Source organism: Bubalus kerabau, chromosome X (genome assembly GCF_029407905.1).
Source record: "Bubalus kerabau isolate K-KA32 ecotype Philippines breed swamp buffalo chromosome X, PCC_UOA_SB_1v2, whole genome shotgun sequence".
Classification (NCBI taxonomy): domain Eukaryota; kingdom Metazoa; phylum Chordata; class Mammalia; order Artiodactyla; family Bovidae; genus Bubalus; species Bubalus kerabau.
Genome location: NC_073647.1, coordinates 119,490,554 through 119,514,579, shown reverse-complemented (window position 1 = coordinate 119,514,579; position 24,026 = coordinate 119,490,554). Strand labels below are relative to the sequence as shown.

Below are 24,026 nucleotides of genomic sequence, written 5' to 3'. Positions count from 1 at the left end.
GTCCAGACTGTGTCATAGACCAACTAAGGAAGAGTATACTAACAATAAGTAAAAAAAAAACAAAAACTGAAATTATCTATCAATATTACTGATTATACTATAGAAACACTGAAACCTTTGTGGTTAGTAGGGAGTTATGATTATCATAAAATCTGTTTCAAATTACAGGATAAATTGTTAAACACATGTATTATTCTGCAAGAATGTATCAATAACATAAAAACATCCAACATTTAAATCAATATTTATGATTTAAATCAGTATTTATGATTTACCTCCTGTTTCTTTATCCTCAACTAGAATTTCTAGCTTGAGAAGACGCCACGGAACATCAGGGTCATCTCCCATCACAGTCAAGGTGGCTTCAAATTCTCCTTCAACTCGAAACTTCACTCGGCCATTTGCTTTTAGAAGAAGAAGAAGAAGAAGAAGAAGAAGAAGAAGAAGTCTACTTTGCTACAAAATAAGCAGCCTCCTCCTGCTAAAACCTAGAACTTTTTAGTCTTGCTCACAAGAAATCTTAAATAGACTGAAGATTCTTTCATAAGTGTTCAAACAATTCAGTATTTCCTGCATTAACAGTAGCCAGCTTCCAGGTCATCGAGAAATCAAAGGCAACTCTTCTAAATATCAAGGAACAATAGCCCCAGGTGATCTCACCCTCTCCTCAGCTTCAAATACCAGCACTGTATTTCCAGATACAGTGAAATGATATGGCACAAATTACAGTTTCAAACACCACCAAAATTGTAGGTAAAGACTTCATAATGATATTTTAAAAGATAAAACTCCCCAAAGCTGATTTTAAAAATATTCTAACAAGTCAATTCTTTAAAAATATATTCCAAGCACATACCAACTGTAAGATTTGCTAACTGAGGAGGAAGATCCGTGGTTACAAGCCGATGTCTAAGAATCTGGTTCAGCTGGTGAAGTGTAGCTTGCTTCTCAATTTTGGTAATTGGGTCTGGAGGAATAATTTTATCCTACAAAAATGTTCAAGTGATTTAGAAATAATGTGCAAAGAGACATAATTTTTACCTGCACCTGCCCTAACACAGTACTTTCTTACTTTACCCGAGAGAATCTCAACACTCGTTTCTCCAGTCTACATCCAATAATAGTGACCATTACTATCATGTATTAGAGTGTCAATGATTCCACCAGTCGCCTGGCTAAGATAATAATGCAACAGTCTTCTTCATGCTCTATTTATGAAACCAACTTAATGTCACTAGATGATTTCTACCACTTCTTAGAAGTATAAAATACAATAGCGCCGAGTGAATAAACAACTGCAACAAATTTTATAAAAAACACTTCCAAAAAGCAATTCGTGTGCCATATTTTCACATCTGAAATAGATGTCACCTTTGCAATTCTGTTCACCCTCACCTAAATGAATACATAACTCATTTTGATAGCTACTCATGTTCTGGCTCCAATTTATTTCAACACCTCCCCTCCCCCAAATTTTCATGAGAGAAAAAACAAACTACATGAAGTATTTATTTTAAAACACAGAACAGTTTTTTTTGGGGGGGGGATTGGGCTACTTATTAATATTCTAGAATCTAATGCCAAAGCCTTCAATTTTTGGGTGGGTGGCGGTGGGAACACACTTACTCTGATGCAGGTTGGCAGCCGTGGATAAGACCCAGTAGTCAGTACATCAATAGCATATGGGATGGCAAAACTAGGCAGACGTGCGTGGACCAGAGCGTCTCTAGCTAATGAGGCCAGGCGATCCGCAGTGTCCACAAACAGGATGGCTTGCTGATCTAAGAAGCTTGAGATCATCTTTAAAGCAAAAGGTAAACGCATTAAGCTTCCTTGAAAACTAGCCACCTTTCACTTCACGTATCATTTACTGATTACAAAGTAAACCTTAAGAAATAATATAGCTTTTCCATACGTCAAAATATTTCATCAAAAAATTTTCCAGTAATGTGAGGAAAGAAGAAATAGTTTTAAAACCAGTCATATTCTATCAATTTAAATAAAAGGTTTCCCAATTCATTTCTCCATCCTTAACATTACACATACATATGACAAGTCAGGAAAAATAAATAGAGTGAAATCCTTTTTCTCTTACAGATTTCTAGAGTTGACTGGTAATAAAGTAGATATAAATGCATGGACTCCTGGACCCAGACTGCCTTGGTCTCAATTTTAATTCTGCAATTTATTAGCCCTGTAACCTTGGACAAGTTACTTTCCCTCTGTGCCTCCGTTTTTTCAATATAAAATGGAGATGGTTTTCTCCCTCTCATAAGGTTGTTCTGAGGATTAAGAGTTTATGCATATGAAACCTTTAGAACAGTGCCTAGAACATATAAAACACTCAGTGTGACATTGCCCATTATGAGATCTAGGCCAACTTCATGCCTGATACAGAAAACCTTTCCATCAGTTCTCTACTCAATGCATTTCACAAGTGTGCCTAAACTAACAGAGTTCATCCAGAAGCTGAAAACTAATTCCTTTTGGAACAATACTTAAAAGTCTCTTGTGTCTTTCAAATAGGGGAAGCTGCACTCTACCTTCAAGCTGAACACTGCAAACCATATCAATTAGTCTTCATATCTCCAAATTTCTGACTTACCATCCCTAGTCCACTGCTTGGAAATGGTCCAGTTTATCAGTGATCAACTTAAAATATGGTATCCGGATTTAACAACACATCAGGCTCACACAATGCCCTACATTTTCTCAGCATTCCCACACTTATTATTTGATTTTTACAACTCTAAGAAATAGACAAAAACAGTTAATTACCATCACCTTAGAGATGAAAAACTTGAGGCTGAGGTCTATACACTTGCTCAAAGATAGTCAATAATCAGAGAAGCTGGAAACAAAAACTGTTTTTTCTAACTCTTCAGTGAAGCCCAGCATAACCCTGTAGAAATGCTACCTTCCGTGACTAGTAAAATGGGAGTCTATGAACACCACCAACACTAACTTCTAACATTAGGAACCAAGACACTGTTACCACACAGCAACCCTAAAGTTAACTAACAGGCCTTGATCTTCTGTGCATCAATCTCCTTCAAGCAAGGTCCCCTTTCCCATCCTGAACCTGAAGCATGACTCTACTCTGATTAGAACATATTTAAAACCATTTTGAATCCTGCTTCTTTCAACTTCTGTTGATAAACAAAATGATAAAATGCAGTAGATCCATACAATTCAGCTATAAAAATGAAGTACTGATACACGGTACAACATGGAAGACCCTTGAAAACATTATGCTAAATGAAAGAAGACAATCACAAAAGACCATATATTATGATTCCATTTATATGTAAATATTCAGAAGAGGCATATCTATAGAAACAGCAGAGACTGCTTAGGGCTGGGGGGTACTTGGGGTGACAATTAAAGGGTAACAATTTGAAAGTTTTCTAAAACTGACTGTGGTGATGGTTGCACATATCTGTCAATATACTAAAAACCACTGAATGGTGCACTTTTTTATTCTTGTTTTTTGGCCACACCACATAGTCTGTGGGATTTTAGTTCCCTGACCAGGGATCGAATCTGTGCCGCCTGCAGTGGAAGTGCAGGGTCCTAACAACTGGACCACCAGGAATTCTCAGAATTGTACGTTTTAAATGGGCAGCCTGTATGGTATGTGAATTGTACCTCAATATTGCTTTGGAGAGAGATTTTTCTTTTTCTTAGCTAGAACATTATACAGATTGTTTTACCATTAGTCAGAGTTCTATAAACCATGTATTTATACACTCTGCTAAACACTTAATATGTCTGGCATGGCTAAAAATCATTATCTATTAAGAACCTCTAATGAGTCTAGTTAAATAATCATTAAGTTGAGAACACCAAGTGTCAATATGTGAATAATCCTCTAATTCTCCAGTTAATGGACTTCATTCTTGACAAAAGCACAATGGTATCTACAGTCAAAAAAATACTGAAACGTTATGTATAAAGTTCAATATGAGACTTTATTCAGAATATGACTTACTGTGACAGCCAGTTCAAAAAACTAATAGGAAAATACTATGAATTAATGAAAGATGAATACAATATGGCTCAATATCAAAACCAAGAGTTTTAGATTTTGCTTGATATTATTTTATCAACATACAGCTCAGTAGTATCAAACAGGTAATTTAAAGACCCATGGTATAATTAGGGATTTAACACTGGATTTGAAAAATTGAACACCTGCATTTTATATACTTCAGTAATACCTAATTCTTCACTGAAAGTCTGAATATCTTTAGGAAAACATAACCCCAAATTAACTATTGAAAAGAAACCTTGGGACTTTTCAGAAATACTATACCATGCTTCTTCATTTTGGCCAAAATAGATTCATTAGGCTTGGTGCCCAAATTTCCAAAAACAATGAAACGAATTGTAAACTTTCTGATGAATAAGCTTAAAATAAGCCAGTTTATTCATCTTTATATTCATCTTTATTTAAAAAAGTATTCTTTGAATTATGTTTTACAGTGTACAAAAGGCTTTCTCTCTACAAACTTTAATTTACCAAGGAAATCAACAGACAGATGAATAAATAAAAGGACTTTTCCCCCATTAAAAAAACTCAATATATGGTACAAGATACCCTGCCTTTGACCAATGTTATATAGAAGGATGATATCAGCTTACTCCTAGAGACAAAAAAATCTGTGGCTAGAAATAAGTCTTCTTTTAACTTTCAAAAAATATATTATTCTAGAATTTTAAGTTCTCAACTTCTTCATAACCTCTTTTCCTTTCACTTTAGCAATTTTCACATAAGCTTTCTGTCTAATGATAGGGGAACTTAGTGAAACTGAAGATACCAAATGCACTGGGCTAAAATTGAGGAGACATTTCAGAAAGTCATGGGCAGAAATACAATTGTGTTTAGATTTCTTTCTGAAGTGAAACTTTATGGAATACGCAAACCCTAATAAATCTCCAAATACAGCTACTATCAAAATATTTCAACTTAGCTTGTCAGATGCAAAAAATAAATTACCTCTACACTGAGTAGCTGATTTTAATTTATCTAGGAAACCTGGTAAATTCAGAATTTGAAAATGATCTGAATATAATTTACCCAGTGTAAGCTTTTTCTGAACTTGCACCTATAAAAACTGATACAACTTTTAAATGTCATTACATAACTGAATGGGAAAAAAGAATCTGAGCATCAATGTCAAGTTCACTTAGAGAATCTATCCACTTTTCCTACAGTGGCTAGAAGGCTACTTGACCTTGCAGAGCTGGATCCGGAGAACTAACTTCAATTCATGTAGATTAATACATGCTCTCATCATTTTAGGATTTTATTCACTTTATTATAATTACTCTTTCCAATATGAACTCCTTAACCCTTCTTGAATATAGCTTAAAACATTTGAGGGGGGTGTGTGTGGTGGGCATATTTTAGCATCTTTGGTAAACTTCACTACAGGTCACCCTTTTGAATTCAAGAAAGTGACCCAACAGTCAAAAGACCATGAGCTTCTTGAGGGCAGGGACTATGCCTTATTCGAGTCTCAATCCACCATGTCTTTATGCCTTGTGTGCAATAAAGGTCTGGAGAATGAACAGATGAATAAACGAGTATGTTAGTTGCTCAGTCATGTCTGACTCTTTGCGACCCCATAGACTGTAGCCCACCAGGCTCCCCTGTCCATGGAATTCTCCAGGCAAGAATACTGGAGTAGGTAGCCATGCCCTTCTCCAGGGGATCTTCCCAACCCAGAAATCGAACCTGGGTCTCCTGCTTTGCAGGTGGATTCTTTACTGTCTGAGCCACCAACGAAGCCCCAATAAATAAATAAAGGGACAAATAAATGCTATCGTCAGTTCTGTAGCCCTGAAAAAGCTACTTAACTTCAAGGAACCTTATTTCCTTATCTGTAAAATAAGAAGAGAATACAGACTCTGCCACTCTCAAAGGGTTGTCAAGAAATCAAGAGGCAAAATTTAGGGAATACTTTGTAAACTCTAAGAAATCATACAAATGTAAACTAACCATTTTCCCCCTTTACATCCAGTCTCATATTTAATGTCTCCAGATATGGTCTACTCTTTTTTTTTCTGATTAGGTGTCCATAAACAAAAAATAAGTTTCTACAGATACATACTATATATTATCATACAGAAATGATTACTCACATAAGTAATGCCTCCAAAAACCTATCAGCAGATATAAGTTAGAGTTAAAAGTAGAAACTATGCCTATTACAAGTTAACATTCCAAAAAGTTATTTTATATAAAATAAAGTCGAAAGTTTAACTCACCGCACATTTTTCCACTTTGCCAGCATTATTAGCCCATTTTACTAAAGCTAATAGTCGAACAAAGAGTTGGCGTGTCCGGCTAGCAAACTGCACTATTTCTATTTTCCTTTAAAACAAAACAAAACAACTCTTAATGAATCAGCATATTTGAAGGAGTATTTCACAATTAATTTCATCTGAGCTAAAATATGAATCAATCTGTTTACAACCATTACAATGAAAGAACCCACCTAAAATATTTATCTAAATATGAATTATTGTCACATTTTGCATACCACCTGCATATGCCTCATTTTCTACCTCAGAATAATAAATCCAATAGAATGCTTAGGCAATGAATCACACGTTATAATTAATTTTATACTACAATGAAAGTTGTTTACTAAAATATACTATATTCACAAATATAAAATTATTATATAGGAGTTAACTGGGTCACAAAGGGAACGAAATTATGCTTTGAAATCCAAGGAGTAAGCGTCTTTTAATTTCATGGCTGCAAACACCATCTGCAGTGATTTTGGAGCCCAAAAAAATAAAGTCTGACACTGCTTCCACTGTTTCCCCATCTATTTCCCATGAAGTGATGGGACCAGATGCCATGATCTTAGTTTTCTCAATGTTGAGCTTTAAGCCAACTTTCTCACTCTCTTCTTTCACTTTCATCAAGAGGCTTTCTAGTTCTTCATTTTCTGCCATAAGGGTGGTATCATCTGCATATCTGAGGTTATTGATATTTCTCCTGGCAACTCCCGGCAATCTTGATTCCAGCTTGTGCCTCTTCCAGCCCAGCGTTTCTCATGATGTACTCTGCATAAAGTTATGACCAACCTAGATAGCATGTTGAAAAGCAGAGATATTACTTTGCCAACAAAGGTCCGTCTAGTCAAGGCTATGGTTTTTCCTGTGGTCATGTATGGATGTGAGAGTTGGACTGTGAAGAAAGCTGAGTGCCGAAGAATTGATGCTTTTGAACTATGGTGCTGGAGAAGACTCTTGAGAGTCCCTTGGACTGCAAGGAGATCCAACCAGTCCATCCTAAAGGAGATCGGTCCTGGGTGTTCATTGGAAGGACTGATGCTGAGGCTGAAACTCCAATACTTTGGCCACCTCATGCGAAGAGCTGACTCATTGGAAAAGACCCTGATGCTGGGAGGGATTGGGGGCAGGAGGAGAAGGGGACGACAGAGGATGAGATGGCTGGATGGCATCACCGACTCGATGCACATGAGTTTGGGTGAACTCTGGGAGTTGGTGATAGATAGGGAGGCCTGGCGTGTTGCGATTCACAGGGTTGCAAAGAGTCGGACACGACTGAGTGACTGAACTGAACTGAACCTTTTTGGTAAGAGAAAGAAGTGAAAAGCCCCTTACCAAAGCTTGAAACTGTATTATTTCTACAAAAGCAAGGGTCCATTTATCATCTGGCAGGAACATGATTTATAAAACTGAATGAAGAGCTTAACTACGCAACTCCTTACCAAACTAATTTCAGTGAAAAGCCTGGATATTAAATTATCCAAGCAAAGTTAAAGAAAGCACTAAAAATAAAAGCTAGGTCTGTCCATATCTATTTTTATGCTATATCCACTACAATGCTTTTTCTCCCAGTAACAGTAGTTTTTATCCTTTCCTCATAAAGCCTTAAAAGCTTTACACCAAAAGCTTTATGTTGCCAATCAGCATGTTAGCTAGACCTTGCAACTTCATGTCGGCTACAAAACTGATAATCCTACCTTTCATGATTTACCTTAAGACATGCAAAAAATATTCAACAGGTCAGGACTGATGACAGGCCCCAGAAAGACACAAGCTCCCTCCAAGTGGACTCTAACATATTAATCTTAGTACAGCTATTCAACGACCTACAGATCCAACCCATACCTCTGCAACTCCGCAACAGTAACCCCACAATGCAATGCACCAAAATGAAACGTGCTGCTGCAACATAATCCTGACTGAAGACCACAGAGTCTAGCTCCTATTAAGAGCACACATAGCCCACAGACAACCTGAAAAGCTTCCTGAAGATTCAGCCTGCAATATGATTATTGGTAGTAGAAAGAGAAGAATCCAGGACACTGATAAAATTATGACTCTTTGCCAGTGTCTGTGAAGGATCCTTAGAGATAAAACAAGCAGAGTGCATCACAGGCAGGACTGGGACATGCAGAAATGTTAAATGTACACTCACATCTGCAGTCCCTCAGTGCTGGGAGCCTCTGTGCTCTCACTCTTAACTCGGCAACAGCTTACAGAGGGAGTGAGGTCTCCTCTCTTCTCCCAAAGCAAACATATTTGTCTACTATGAACTCCATTTGCCAGATGAGCTCCTCTACTGGAAAGGAGACATACCCTTTGTAAACTACTTTTACATGTTTTTTTCCTTGACACCACGCTGTCTCGGGTGACAGGCAGCAAGAGTTGGTTCTCCAAGGCCCAGTGTCCCTTTCTACCCCAGAGTGGACAGAACACATCCTGATTTTCATTTCCTTCCTTTAAAATGGACCAGCTAAACCATAACACAGGTATACTTCAAGGTAGAGGTCTCATTTACCTCTATCTTTTCGATCTCTGTCGAATTCTATCAAAAAGGTCATTGGGAGTGGGGGGTGGAGCATAGTCACTAACAATGCTAAAATTCACCCAAGTGATTTGGTATTTAAAAAAAGATCAACCAAGGAGTGTAAGTAGTGCCAAAGATAGAGTCAAGTAGACTATACTGTAGCCACAATTTAAATCTCCATCACCTGATATCTTTCAAACCTTAATTTATCTTGTTCCCTTGGACTGTGGAAATGAACTAGCATTTAGTTATGTCTTAAGCCCCAAACTCCAACTGAATCAAAATTCTCTTAACTATAAATCAGTAATAGCAATAGGCAAATGTCCATTCTCCAAATATATCTAATAGTACTCTTGCCTGGAAAATCCCATGGACAGAGGAGCCTGGTAGGCTGCAGTCCATGGGGTCGCTAAGAGTCGGACACAACTGAGCGACTTCACTTTCACTTTTCACTTTCCTGCATTGGAGAAGGAAATGGCAACCCACTCCAGTGTTCTTGCCTGGAGAATCCCAGGGACAGGGGAGCCTGGTGGGCTGCCGTCTACGAGGTTACACAGAGTCGGACACGACTGAAGCGACTTAGCAGTAGCAGTAGCAGCATCACTGCAGAAAATGCGAAATGACCAACCAGCTATCTCCATTTAGTTCTCTATCTTCTGCATCTTTTTTACCCCCTGAGGCACTTGACCTGGTCAGTTTCTAGAAGACAAGGTCCAGAGCTGGCCACATACCAAGAACTGTCAAAGATACGGAAATTACACTTCCCGGGGCGTCTTAAACAAATGCTGTGAGAAGTCACCCTAGGCTCTCTGGGCCTAGGTTCCCGGTCCACAATCCTACTACCCATACCTACATATATCTCCCCCAACACTCTCTCTCACACTCACATACACTCACTCACTCACTCATAGATGTATCAACACAGATTTAAGGTTTTTTTCATACTCACCTTTCCACATCAGATTTCCTTGGCAGCCTAAGAAGAAAAAAAAGAAGTTGACTAAATATATGCACATCTTCATCAAAGTATGATTATGGCCTTTACTTTCACTCTATTAAAATACCTTAGCATTTCGGAAAAACTGGACAAATAGCCACTATAGGCTTGTGTGGCTCCACTCATAACTTTTCTAAGTTTTCAGTGATATAGCTACAAAGGAAAAACTAACAAAGAAACATTTCTCTCCATTCAAAGTTCTTCAAAAGATATTGCACGAACGTCAAACATTAAAAAAAAGCCCAAGTCTTATTAGCACACTACATCACAGAGAAGTCAAAGAAAATCTTCTTTTAAGACCAAATGGTCATGAATACAAGGTACTACTTAGTCGTGAGCCTCTCTAGATTCAACAGAACCTTGCTTCCAAGCACCAGTCCCTTCATGCTTTGTTATGGTGGGTTAAGCTAGGCATGGGAAAGGGCCACTGTCAGGCAAGGATTATACAGCAATTATGATGTCGCTTGGTGAGATGCATATGATTATTTTCAAACAGCTCCAGGAAAATGTTGATCTCTTTTTTGCTAGTTCTGCAGTACTGACAGCCAGAAACCAATGTCACCATTTCCCTGATAAACTATACCATTTAACACTCTCATACCCACTGATGCTTAGAAAGGTCCTGATCTGCTTCCTGAATCACCACATTCTCCACGGTTCAAGATTCAAAAGCCTGAACTCTAAAGCCTCCCCTACATCGGATCCATTCTTGAAGAACACATACTGAGCCATTTAAGATGCTCTTTTCCCACTGACGTGCCACAGGTGCAGAGAAACTAAAACCACCTCCAGAGATTCACGGTACAAGGAAGAGGAACTATTAAAATGAGCTCCGGCTTACAGTACCTACAGTTCTTAGCGTAGACAGTGGGATGGAAGCTCAAGTTATGATTCAAGTGACAAAAGAAACTGAGTAGGAGTTGGAAGGGCCAGCAGATCAGAGGATGAAGCAAAAATTAAGGCCTTATTATGATAAGACTGTAAGTAAAAGCAGTTGCTGGCAAGTTCCCATGCCTGTGAAGGACTCAGAAGACACTCCTTGACGGATGCTTGTGTGCATGTGTGAGAGAGAGAGAAAAAGAGCAGAGCAGAGTCTTCGGGGGCAGAAAGAACAGGAATCATTGTTTCAGCTCTTGCCCCTTGTCCCAGAGACCCTAAAAGGATCTTCTCCCGCCAGAGGTGGTATCATTTCAGGGACAAAGGATAGGCTTTGCTGCCTGCATCCCGTTCTCCCCAATTCCTCCTCATCTATTTAAAATTCCTTTATGGATGACAAGTCCACCACTTGGGGCAAGAGCCCAAAAGTGCAGTAAGTCACAAAAACCTTATTTACACCAAAGTGTGTAAGATTCTAGCATTTTCTGATTTTTTTAAAAAGTAGAACCTAAATCTCTTTAAAAAAAAAAATCACAGCAGAATGTAAACTCTAAGATAAGAGCATGTACATGGGTGAGGGAAGGGCAGGAGGAAATGAACAAGCAAAAGAAAAAAATTTAGAAATCTGGGGCCAAAAACAAACCACCTTACTTTCAATACTCCACAAACATCAAATGTGGCAGAAATCAGACTCATAAAGTATACCTTGAACACTGGTTTTATATTAATACATTAATCCTGACAGTTTCTACCAGGAACAAGGAAAAATACATGATCTAGGAACTTATTCCTAAACCTTTTTTTGGTGACCACAAATCAAACGAGAAAAAAGTTATTTTATATACCTATGTATCAAGAACAACAGTGAATTTTCCCCTTAAATTCTCCATGGTCTACAATGGAGGAAACGGAAACAGCAACCCATCCCAGTATCTTGCCTGGGAAATCCCATGGACAGAGGAGCCTGGTGGGCTACAGTCCGTGGGGTCGCAAAGAGTTGGACACGACTTAGTGACTGAACAACAACTAAACAAAGGCGGTAAGGGAGAGAAGACACGTCACGTAGGACCTTACAGGTAGACCACAGTCTCGGTTTGCTCAAGACAGTCCCAGTTTATGCCTGTTGCTCTGACATAGTTATTAATAGCACCACCTTTCATCTTCAAAAGCATCCTCATCTGGACCATAAACTTTATGATCACTCTATTGGTGACTATAAAAAGTTTTTTACTCTGAGATGGGGAACCATGGGAAAGCTGTGAGTAAAAATAAGTTTTAAAAGGATCACCCTGGCTATTTCACGAAGGAAAAACCATAGAGGGGCAGGGGTAGCAGCACAGGTACCAGTTAGTGAACTACGGCAGTAACAGGAGCAAAGGATTAACACTTGATCGGATGGTTGAAAAGTGCTGGGATTCTGAAGCCAGAGATGGCAGAATTTACTGATGTGCGATTGGAAGAAAGAGGAGGCAATAATTAACTCCAAAATTCCTGGCCTAAGCATCCAGAGGAAGAATAGAGAGAGTACTTAGTGAGATAGGAAAGTGTTTTTTTGGTGGGGGGGAGGATTGAATGGAATCAGGAGTTTGGTTCTGGACTTGGTCCGTTGAAATGTCCACTAGGTACTTAGATGAAAGCATGTGGATAGGGTCTGCAGCTCAGTGGAGAGGTCTGTGCTGGAGAGATAAGTGTAGGAATTATCCTCATATAAAGTGTGCAAGACTAAACCTATGTACTTATCCTACAGCAATAAATATTTCTCTTTTCATAACTAAGTGCTAAAACAGAATAACCCAAGAATTTCTACAAATGCCCTATGGAAAGACAAATTATACAAATTACACACCACAGATAGTGGCAGTTTTCAACATTTTCCCATAGCTATACATAGGATGGGTACATGAGATTTTTCTCATGGCTACTCAAATTCTTATATGAGCCAACAATAAACGGTGTAGAGAAGTATACCACCATAATCTAATCATGACAGCTATTTAATTTCCTCATTAGACAGGGGTAGGCTTCTTTCCATCCCCCTCAATAAAGTATATAAAAATTTTCAGAATGATGTTTTACAGGAATAAGTGGAACCTCTTATTAGTCATCTGCAAAAGAATATTTTAACAGTCTCTAGCAACAAATTACTTTGACACTTCACAGCCTCATACCTACATACAAATGTACTTCAACTGAATACACTGGAGTCTACTAAAAGATAAAAATGAATCTAGCTGAAAACTAGTCTTACTTTCTCTGAACCTAGATTTTAAAAATGTTAAACAGTAATTCAACTATATATACCCCTAAATTTCAGTTTCTTTTCTTCACACACCTGAAAATCATTACAGTGTATTCTGATCCTATTCTGAGGGGATTAACACTCTAATCATATCCCAAGGCATTTTACTGCTAACTTGGTGGTTTATAAACTCCCCTCATACCCCATGAGACAATAACAGCAGGCTAGTTACCAAAAAAATCTTTACTTACACTACATGTGTTAAGACTTCAAACAGTCTCAAACATTCCAGGAAAACAAACTTGGAATCCAACATTTTGCATTATTTTACGTACATCTCCTGAGTTCAAACTTTGTCAGAAGCAATTACAACCTACATTTAAAATGTACCGTAAGAGGCTGTAACACAATTTGTCTTTGGGAATTTTTTTAAACGCCCTAATAATATATATTCCTAAACCCTAAACTAGGAGTCTGGGCTAAAAAGCTTCCAACCAACATCAATAAGGTTAAGCTGGCAAATCGAGCAAAAATTCCAAAGATGGGCTTTTCAGGGAAAGTCAAACAACGTGCATAATTTACAAGTCTCGGTTGCTTCATCTCCAGGACCCCAAATGAAAAGCTCCTCCTCCACCACCTCCGCTGGGCCCCAAGAGTTCAGAAATTCTAGACTTAAGCAGCCCAGCGGAGAGGAGAAAGCAGCAGCCTCTTGTGGAGAAGGAGGTGCGAACCTTAGCCGGTTGGGCGGGAAGCGGGGGCTGGGGAACAGGCGTGGATTTCGCGGCACTTACAGGTCCGTCAGCACCATGAGCTCCGAGTAGGCCCGGTGCAGCAGAAATTCGATGAGGGTGCTCAGCCGGTAGCCAGGGCTAGCCGCGGCCGCAGCGGCCGCTGCCACGGCGGCTCCGGGAGGAGGAGGCGCCGGGGCTGACGCGGGGCCGCCGCTGCCGCTGCCTCCGGGCGGGACCAGCTGGTGGTTCTCCAGCTGCACTGGGGCCATGGCGGCACAGGGCCGGGCTTGGCGCAGCGGTACAAGATGCGGCCCTCGAACCTCCCTCCCGGGCGCTCAGTCACCGCGCCTAAGTGGGCGCGGGCGGAGTCGCCGCCGCCGCCTACTACTGCCGAGCCGCCTCCGAACAGGAAGCCTTACGCCGGCCGCAGAGGCCCGCCCCCATGTAGCGATGAGCCCGCCGGCTCCAGGGACTGGAGCGAGGGGCGGGGGGAGGGCGGGGAAGCGGGTGGCAGCCGCAGAGAAGCAGCGCCCCAGCAACCGTTCAGAGGCCGCTCGGCCAGGCAGCCGCAGCGTCCATATTGACGGCCCAAAGCGGAAGTCGTTAGGAAGAACGGAAGGGGAACCAAAGGGGGACTTCCGACAGCAACCTGTGCCTTTTCTCCCGGCGGTCGGGCGCGGGGACGTTAAGGGGCGCGTGGGAGTGGGGCGGGGCCGGCGCGCGGGCGGGAAAAGCGGAAACGGGGGCTGCGCGCCGCCGGAAGTGAGTGTAAGGGCGGAGCCAGTGTTGTCACCGAGAACGTCAGCAGTTGCCCTGCCCTTACCCTCGCCGCCCTTTGGAGTTTAAAAAGATCCGATTTGTGCTGAGGTGTCCATCAGCGTTCCCCTGGTGGGTGCAGCCCGGCCGGGGAGGACACCCTATCCCAGATGTTTGTGACCTGTGTTTCTGGACTCGAAAAGAAATTGTTAACGGCTGAGCGCTTGTGACGTCTCAGATCTTTGCATCTCCCACAGTCTGCCCATGCGCCTTTCGTGGGATAGGAGACGTTTTCGTCATTTTTTTTTAACTGTGGGAAAAGATGCGAGAAAATATTATTGAGGGTAGAAAAAGGGCCACTGGCAGAATAACTTAACTTGAATGGAGTTGGATATATGCTGAGCTCATTAGCTACCCCCAAAACCTGGCAGTTCTACCGCAGAAACAGTCTTTAAATCCTCTACCACTGATTCTCCCACTTGTTTCTTGTCCCTGCTCTTGAAGTAGCCGCCCTGCCTTCCAAGGACTTTTCAGTTCGTTTTCTATGCCCTACTGCCACATTTTCCCGATCAAAATGCACGCTTAATATTTTGAGTTCTGATTTAAAGCCATGATTCTCAACCTTGCCTGCACGTTGGAATCGGGGGAGATGGAGGAGTGGGTGACTTTAAAAAATACTTATGCTCCTCTCCCCATAGATTCGGCTTTAATTGGTCTGGGCTTCAGGATTTTTAAAAGCTTCCTAGGTGGTTTTAATGTGCACTGTTTAAAAGCGTCATTTGCCACCACCCTTTTCAAATATCTTTTTGCAGAGTCTTATCTATGACTCTTAGACGTAAATAAGGTTAAAATACTCTAATTCTTGTCCACTTGTGTAATTATTAGTCATTCTTGAAGACAATTCACCTGTCTTCTGAGGATGTAATCTTAATCACTTGCTCCCTTTTGTGATCCTAAAGCACATTTACACAAACAGTACCATCCTAGTACTCATTAAAAGGCAGTAGGATCACTTACAGCCTCCACAGGTAACAGTTGCTGAACGTAGATACTCTCCCTAAGATCCATCCCTATGCTGCTACCTTAGGAAACATTTTTTTCTAAGTTAGCTAGAATGGTATCATTTCTTTGGCAGTTGTTTTGTTTTATTGAAGGTTCTTTTTCCTCTTTTGAAAACTGTTGACTTCAGCTAAAAAGCCCTGGTGGTCACATACACATAAGATGTACAAGACGGTTCTTAGTTCTCCAAAAATTGAAAGTGTTAGTTGCTCAGTCCTGTCCCATTCTTTGCGACCCCATGGACTGTAGCCTGCCAGGCTCCTCTGTCCATGGGATTCTCCAGGCCAGAATACTGCAGCGGGTAGCCGGCTGTTCCCTTCTCCAGGGGATCTTCCCAACCCAGGGATGATACCCAGGTCTCCTGCATTGCAGGGAGATTCTTTACCATCTGAGCCATCAGGGAAGCCTTTAGTTCTCCAGCCAAGTGTCAAACCCAAGCCCCCTGCACTGGCAGCACAGAGTCTTAACCATTGGACCACCAGGGAAGTCCCTGAGATGGTCCTTAAAGTCTTTTCTAACACATTCTGATTGTGTGATGTTAATAGGATTTTGAAGTCAAGTGGGCCTTAGAAAGCATCACTACAAACAAAGCTAGTGGAGGTGATGGAATTCCAGTTGAGCTATTTCAAATCCTGAAAGATGATGCTGTGAAAGTACTACACTCAATATGCCAGCAAATTTGGAAAACTCAGCAGTGGCCACAGGACTGGAAAAGGTCAGTTTTCATTCTAATCCCAAAGAAAGGCAATACCAAAGAATGCTCAAACTACCGCACAATTGCACTCATCTCACACGCTAGTAAAGTAATGCTCAAAATTCTCCAAGCTTCAGCAATATGTGAACCGTGAACTTCCAGATGTTCAAGCTGGTTTTAGAAAAGGCAGAGGAACCAGAGATCAAATTGCCAACATCTGCTGGATCATCGAAAAAGCAAGAGAGTTCCAGAAAAACATCTGTTTCTGCTTTATTGACTATGCCAAAGCCTTTGGCTGTGTGGATCACAATAAACTGTGGAAAATTCTGAAAGAGATGGGAATACCAGACCACCTGACCTGCCTCTTGAGAAACCTATATGCAGGTCAGGAAGCCACAGTTAGAACTGGACATGGAACAACAGACTGGTTCCAAATAGGAAAAGGAGTATGTCAAGGCTGTATATTGTCACTCTGCTTATTTAACTTATATGCAGAATACATCATGAGAAACGCCGGGCTGGAAGAAGCACGAGCTGGAATCAAGATTGCCAGGAGAAATATCAATAACCTCAGATATGCAGATGACACCACCCTTATGGCAGAAAGTAAAGAGGAACTAAAAAGCCTCTTGATAAAAGTGAAAGAGGAGAGTGAAAAAGTTAGCTTAAAGCTCAACATTGAGAAAACTAAGATCGTGGCATCTGGTCCCATCACTTCATGGGAAATAGATGGAGAAACAGTGGAAACAGTGTCAGACTTTATTTTTCTGGGCTCCAAAATCACTGCAGATGGTGACTGCAGCCATGAAATTAAAAGACGCTTACTCCTTGGAAGGAAAGTTATGACCAACCTAGATAGCATATTCAAAAGCAGAGACATTACTTTGCTAACAAAGGTCCATCTAGTCAAGGCTATGGTTTTTCCAGTAGTCATGTATGGATGTGAGAGTTGGACTGTGAAGAAAGCTGAGCGCCAAAGAATTGATGCTTTTGAACTGTGGTGTTGGAGAAGACTCCTGAGAGTCCCTTGGACTGCAAGGAGATCCAACCAGTCCATTCTGAAGGAGATCAGTCCTGGGTGTTCATTGGAAGGGCTGATGCTAAAGCTGAAACTCCAATACTTCGGCCACCTTATATGAAGAGTTAACTCATTGGAAAAGACTCTGATGCTGGGAGGGATTGGGGGCAAGAGGAGAAGGGGACAACACAGGATGGGATGGCTGGATGGCATCACCGACTCGATGGACATGAGTTTAAGTGAACTCTGGGAGTTGGTGATGGACAGGGAGGCCTGGCGTGCTGCGATTCATGGGGTCGCAAAGAGTCGGACACGATTGAGCAGCTGAACTGAATAGAATTTTAACTCGGTCTTATTGTCTACATTAAACACAATTATACACCATGCCTCTTGGTATTCATCTTATTTGGCAGTAAGATTCTACCTAGAGAAATTACAACCAATTTGCAAATAAAAAAGATTAATGGGTGGATGGGGGTTGTTTTAAAAAAGAGAAATTTTCACCCATATCCATCAGGTTAAATTTTAATGAAATTTCTGTATATCTTTAAAAATTGAAAAGTTCTCACAGAAAATAGGGTGAAAATACAGGGAAATAACTGTATTTTGCTTAAATTGTTGGCGATTGGGGAGGTAATTTAAATGAAAACTCCTGAAAGTGATAGCCCACCTCCCAACCTGATTAGTATAGCCACAGGCAAATATAGAAGAAATGAGTAAGGAAGGAGAGACAATATTAGCATGTTTGGCTGAGATACTAAATGAATGGTTCATATCCAAATCACTTTTGGAAATAGTGTAATTTATCATTTTAAAGCCCACAATACAATGTTTGGCATTGTATTAATAGTATAAGTGCCCAATTCTTTCATTCCCAATTTTCAATTGTTTCTGTACTTGGTCATCACCAGATTCTATCACACCTCAGATAAAACTATCTGAGAATTAGCAGATAAAATTCAGAACTAGCAGTATGATATATCCTCAGCTCTTAAATCAACCTAAATGCTAGATCTTTCTGAAGTCAATCTGATTTTAATAAAAAGAACAAATTGATTGCAAAATACGGAGAAAAAAGAGAACATTTCCCTTTAAGCCCTTTTGATGGAAAATTGACAAATTGGTACATATACATTTGACCCTTGAACAATGCAGTGGTTAGGGGCACAGATCCTCCTTGCAGTCAAAAATCCATAATTTATATATAGTTTATAGTATAATTTATAGTCAGCCTTCTTTAACCAGAATTCCTCCTTATCTGTGGTACCTTGATGTTCAACCTACCTCAGATCTTGTAGTAACATTTATTGGAAACAAATCTGCATATAATGCAGTTTAAACCTGTGTTATTCAAAAGTCAACTGTAGTTTCACTCTGAAACATACAGCTGCCCCTCAGGCACAAAACACTGGGAAAGGAATTGAAAAGTTTTTTTTTTTTCTATGATATTATCATCAGTTCCTCCAAAACAGAGAGCAAAAGCAGTAACTGCATTCACTTAAGAGCTGCTCCATTCTCTGGTGGCTCAAATGGTAAAGTATCTGTCTGCAATGCAGGAGACCCAGGTTCGATCCCTGGGTTGGAAGGATCCCCTGGAGAAGGGAATGGCAACCCACTGCAGTATTCTTGCCTGGAGAATTCCATGGCCAGAGGAGCCTGGCGGGCTACAGTCCATGGGGTCACAAAGAGTCAGACACAACTGAAAGACTAACACTTTCACTTTCCATTCGTACTGAAGTTGAGGAAAGGAACTCACAATACTGTGAGTATGGTCTGATCAATCCAGAAAAAAATGAGAACATTTTGATGGCTTTCCACATACATAGAAGAAAACCCAAACTTCTTAGTATGGCCTTTAAAGCTATTAACACAGTAGTCTTTACCTGCTTCTCCACCTCTGCCTCCTGCCTCTCTTTCCTTCACTCATTTCACTGTAACTGCCCTGGGTGGGTCTAGTACATGCCATTCCCTAAGGTATTAGGGCTTACCCACTACTCCAGACACCTGAAACACTTGTTTTCCAGCTCTTCACGTGGCTGCCTTCTCCTTCTTCCAATATCAGCTTAAATGAGAACTCCTCAGAGAGGTCTCCCCTGACTGTATGATATTAGGCAGATGATACAAGGAAGTTCATTGCAACATTGTTTGTAGAAGCAAAAAAATATGAATAATCTTAACTGTCTCTCAGTAGGAGAATGGATAAGTAAATTACTATGTTTCTACATAACTCTTCAATTGAATAAATTAGACCTATAGGTACCAACATGGAGACACCTCAAAAACAATATGGAATGAAAAAAGCTATCTTTTTTATACTATTCCTATTTTTCTAAGCACACAAAATACTCCATAATTTACTATACTGTAGACAAAGTAAAAAATGTAAATGAGGATAATAGACACCACCTTCAGAACAGTAATTACGTCTAGGAAGGGGTAGGGACACAGTGATGCTTTATTGGTTATTAGCTATTAGTTATATCTAATGGGTTTCTTGGGCTTCCCGGGTAGCTCAGTGGTAAAGAATCCACCTGCCACACAGGAGACCCAAGTTCGATCCCTGGGTCAGAAAGATCGTCTGGAGAAGGGAATGGCAACCAACTCCAGTATTCTTGCCTGGAGAGTTCCATGGACAGAGGAGCCTGGCGGGCTACAGTCCATGGAGTTGTGAAGAGTCAGACATGACTGAGCAACTAACACACCCATACCCAATGGGTTTCTTGAAGAGTGACCAAAAGGAAATGTGACAATATTAATATCTGTTAAATCCAGGGGCAGAGATATGATTGTTTATTAATATATTCTGTACTTTTCATTAGTTTTGAACTATTTCATAATTTTTAAAAGTTTAAAATGTTTCTATTAGTATTATTTACACAATCTGCCATAACAAACACCCCCCCCCCAATCTCAGTGATTTAGCACAGTAAGAGCTTATTTCTTGTGCTCACAAAGTTCAGTAAAAATGTACCTGATGGAGAGGCTCTCCTCTAAGCAATTAACCCAGCGAAACAGGCTCTTTTCATCTTCGTGAGACAGGCTGGGATCTGGGACCCTTTGCTGCAATGCTTGCACCTGGACACCTCTACTCAAGCAACAAAATACAAAGAAACTACATGGTACTAAAAGCAACTGTGTGCATGCACAGTTGGGACAGATTCTGGACCCCAAAGATACAAAGAGACCAAAAAACAACAACAACAACCAATGACCACTTTTGAGGAGCCTGGAGCAAAAACTGGGTGTCGGGAGCAAAAGCACAGGAACCTTGCACACAGCCCCACGTGAGAGATGGGCAGATCACCTAAGCCACCCCCCTGGCCAGCCCTGAGCACACCCCTGCCCTCACCCCATATAAGGAACAAGCTTGCCTCCACTACACGTAGTGAGCAAGGAAAACTGTAGTTTGTCCTCACTCCCCTCTGCTACAGTAGGAGCTCCAGTAAAGCCTTGCCTGAATTTCTTGTCTAGCCTCTGATCAATTTCTGTTCATTGGGAAAGGCCAAGAACCCTGGTCTGTAACGTTGGGAAACAATCGCTGTAACCCAGAGATTTTTTTTTTTTTTTTTAATATCCACCCACATTCCTTTAGCCAGAATTAGTCACATGGCTTGTTTAAAGCACAAGGAGCTGGGAAATACAAGTCTACCTGTGTGCCTAGGAAGAAAATGAAATGATTTAGTGGATAAATAGCATTGATTTTACCGCAATATTAAGGTAGTCTTTCTTCTTAGAGCACAGCCTACTGTAGGCAAGAGTCCCATAGCAGAAATGAAGTTGCTCTTATAATCAACATGAGTCCAAAATGCAGTGCCTGGGTGCAACCTCAAAAAAGACAGAATGATCTCAGTTCATTTCCAAGGCAAGCCATTCAACATCACAGTAATCCAAGTCTATGCCCCTACCACCAGTGCCAAAGCAGCTGAAGTTGATCAGTGCTATGAAGACCTAGAAGACCTCCTAGAACTAACACCAAAAAGAGATATTCTATTCATCACTGCGGATAGGAATGCAAAAGTAGGAAGTCATGAGATACCAGGAGTAACAGGCAAGTTTGGCCTTGGAGAACAAATTGAAGCAGGACAAAGGCTAACTGAATTCTGCTAAGAGAATGCATTGGTCATAGCAAATACCCTTTTTCAACAGCACAAGAGATGACTTTACACATGGACATCACCAAATGGCCAATAACAAAATCAAATTCATTATAGTCTTTGTAGCTGAAGATGGAGAAACTGTACACAGTAGCAAAAACAAGACCTGGAGCTGATGGTGGCTCAGATCATCAGCTTCTCATAGCAAAATTCAGGCTTAAACTAAAGAAATTGGGGAAAACCACTAGGCAAGCCAGGTACAACTTCAATCAGATCCCCTATGAATATGTAGTGGAGGTAATGAATAGATTCAAGGGATTAGATCTGGTAGACAGACTGCCTGAAGAACCATGGGCAGAGATCTTTAATATTGTACAGGAGGCAGCAAGCAAAACCATCCCAAAGAAAAAGAAAAGCAAGAAGGCAAAGTGGTTATCCAAGGAGGCCTTACAAATAGCTAAAGAAAGAAGAGAAGCAAAAAGCAAGGGAGAAAGGGAAAGGTATATCAAGCTAAATGAAGATTTCCAAAGAACAGCACGGAGAGACAAGAAGGCCTTCTTTAATAAACAGTGTATAAAACTAGAAGAAAACAATAGAAGGGGAAAGACTAGAGATCTCTTCAGGAAAATTGGAGATATCAAGGGAACATTTTGCCCAAAGATGGGCACAATAAAGGACATAAATGGTAGAGACCTAGTAGACACTGAAGAGATCAAGAAGAGATGGAAAGAATACACAGAACTGTATAAAAAAGATCCAAATGAACCGGACTACTATGATGGTGTGGTCAGCCACCCAGAGCCAAACAATCTGGAAAGCAAAGTCAGGTGGGCCTTAGGAAGCACTGCTGTTAATAAAGCTAGTGGATGTGACAGAATTCCAGTAGAACTGTTCAAATCCTAAAGGATGATGCCATCAAGGTGTTGTATTCATTATGTCAGGAAGTCTGGAAGACCCAGCAGTGACCACAGGACTGGAAAAGGTCAATCTTCATCCCAATTCTCAGAAAGGATAGTACCAACGAATGTGCTAACCCTCCGACAGTTGCACTCATCTCCCATGCTAGTAGCGTTAGTTGCTCAGTCATGTCCAACTCTTTGCAACCCCACGGACTGTAGCCCACCAGGATCCTCTGTCCATGGAGTTCTCCAGTCAAGAATACTGGAGTAGGTTGCCATTTCCTTCTTCAGGGGCCCATGCTAGAAAGGTCATGCTTAAAATATTGCATGCTAGGCTGCAGCATTATGCAAACAAAGAACTTCCAGATGTCCACTCTGGGTTTAGAAAAGGAAGAGGAACCAGAGATCAAATTGCCAACATTTGCTGGATCACAGAGAAAGCTAGGGAATTCCGGAGAGACATCTATTTCTGTTTCATTGACTACACCAAAGCCTTTAACTGTGTGGATCATAATAAACTATGGAAAGCTCTTAAAGAAATGGGAATACCAGACCATCTTGCCTGTCTCCTGAGAAACCTGTATGCAGGTCAAGAAGCAACAGTCAGAACCCTGTATGGAACAACTGATTAGGTCAAGATTGAGAAAGGAGTACAACAGGGCTGACTGCTGTCACCCTGTTTGTTTAATCTATACGCTGAGCACATCATGAGAAATGTGGGGCTGGATGAGTTACAAGCTGGAATCAAGATAGGCAGGAGAAACATCAGCAACCTCAGATATGCATATGATACCACTCTAATGGCAGAAAGTGAAGAGGAAATAAAGAGCTTCTTGATGGGGGCGAAGAAGGAGAGTGAAAGAGCCGGCTTAAGACTAAATATTAAGAAAACTAAGATCAAGGCATCTAGCTCCATTACTTCATGGCAAATAGAAGGGGAAAAGGTGGAAGTAGTGTCAGATTTTCTGTTCTTGGGATCTAAAATCACTGTGGATGGTGACTGCAGTCATGAAATCAGAAGACATTTGTTTTGGCAGGAAAGCCATGACAGACATAGACCGTGTGTTGAAAAGCAGAGACATAACTCTGCTGACAAAGGTCCATATAGTCAAGGCAATGGTCTTCCCAGTGGTCACATATGTTTATGAAAGCTGGACCACAAGGAAGGCGGAGCCATGAAGAACTGATGCCTTTGAACTGTGGTGTTGGAAAAGACTCCTGAGAGTCTCTTGGACAGCAAGGAGATCAAACCAGTCAATCTTAAGGGAAATCAACTGAATATTTATTGGAAGGACTGATGCTGATGCTGAAACCCCAGTATTTTGGTCATCTGATGTGAACAGCTGACTCATTGCAAAAGTCCCTGATGCTGGGAAAGATTGAGGGCAGAAGGAGAAGAGGGCGTCAGAGGATGAGATGACTGGATGAAATCACCATAGCAATGGACACAAATTTGGACAAACTTTGGGACAGAGAGGCCTGGTATGCTGTGGTCCATGGGGTTGCAAAGAGTCGGACATGACTGGGTGAGTAAACAACAACATAGCCTCTGAAATCAGACCACTTAGATTAAAATTCTAGCTTAACTTCTTATGATCTGAATGCTTTCCAGGAAGTTACTTCATTTCTCTGGGTTTCTCAGTTTCCTCATCCTCAGAGGATGATTATGAAGAATGAATGATGTTTATTCTTCTTAAAAAAATAAGTATTGGAGTATAATTGATTCACAATGTTGTGTTTAATTGCTAGAGTACAGCAAAGTGACTCAGTCATACACACATATCTTGTTTCTCATATTCTTTTCCATTATGGCTTATCACAAGA

General features: G+C 40.8%; 1 protein-coding gene across 2 annotated transcripts in view; it reads right to left on the bottom strand.

Annotated features, from left to right (window-relative positions):
- MED14 (mediator complex subunit 14) overlaps positions 1–14,335 on the bottom strand; it is a 59,955-nt gene extending 45,620 nt beyond the window's left edge. The window contains exons 1-6 of one of the 2 annotated variants that reach the window (XM_055565168.1): positions 13,743–14,335; positions 9,789–9,815; positions 6,274–6,379; positions 1,627–1,800; positions 857–986; positions 276–404 (exon numbers count right to left, since the gene is read on the bottom strand). In XM_055565168.1, coding sequence (XP_055421143.1) covers positions 276–404; positions 857–986; positions 1,627–1,800; positions 6,274–6,379; positions 9,789–9,815; positions 13,743–13,951 — 775 coding nt within the window. In that variant the 5' untranslated portion in view covers positions 13,952–14,335. The remainder of the gene's footprint in view (positions 1–275; positions 405–856; positions 987–1,626; positions 1,801–6,273; positions 6,380–9,788; positions 9,816–13,742) is intronic. The other variant, XM_055565166.1, reaches the window with a different exon arrangement.
- Between the last annotated feature and the right edge of the window lie 9,691 nt (positions 14,336–24,026).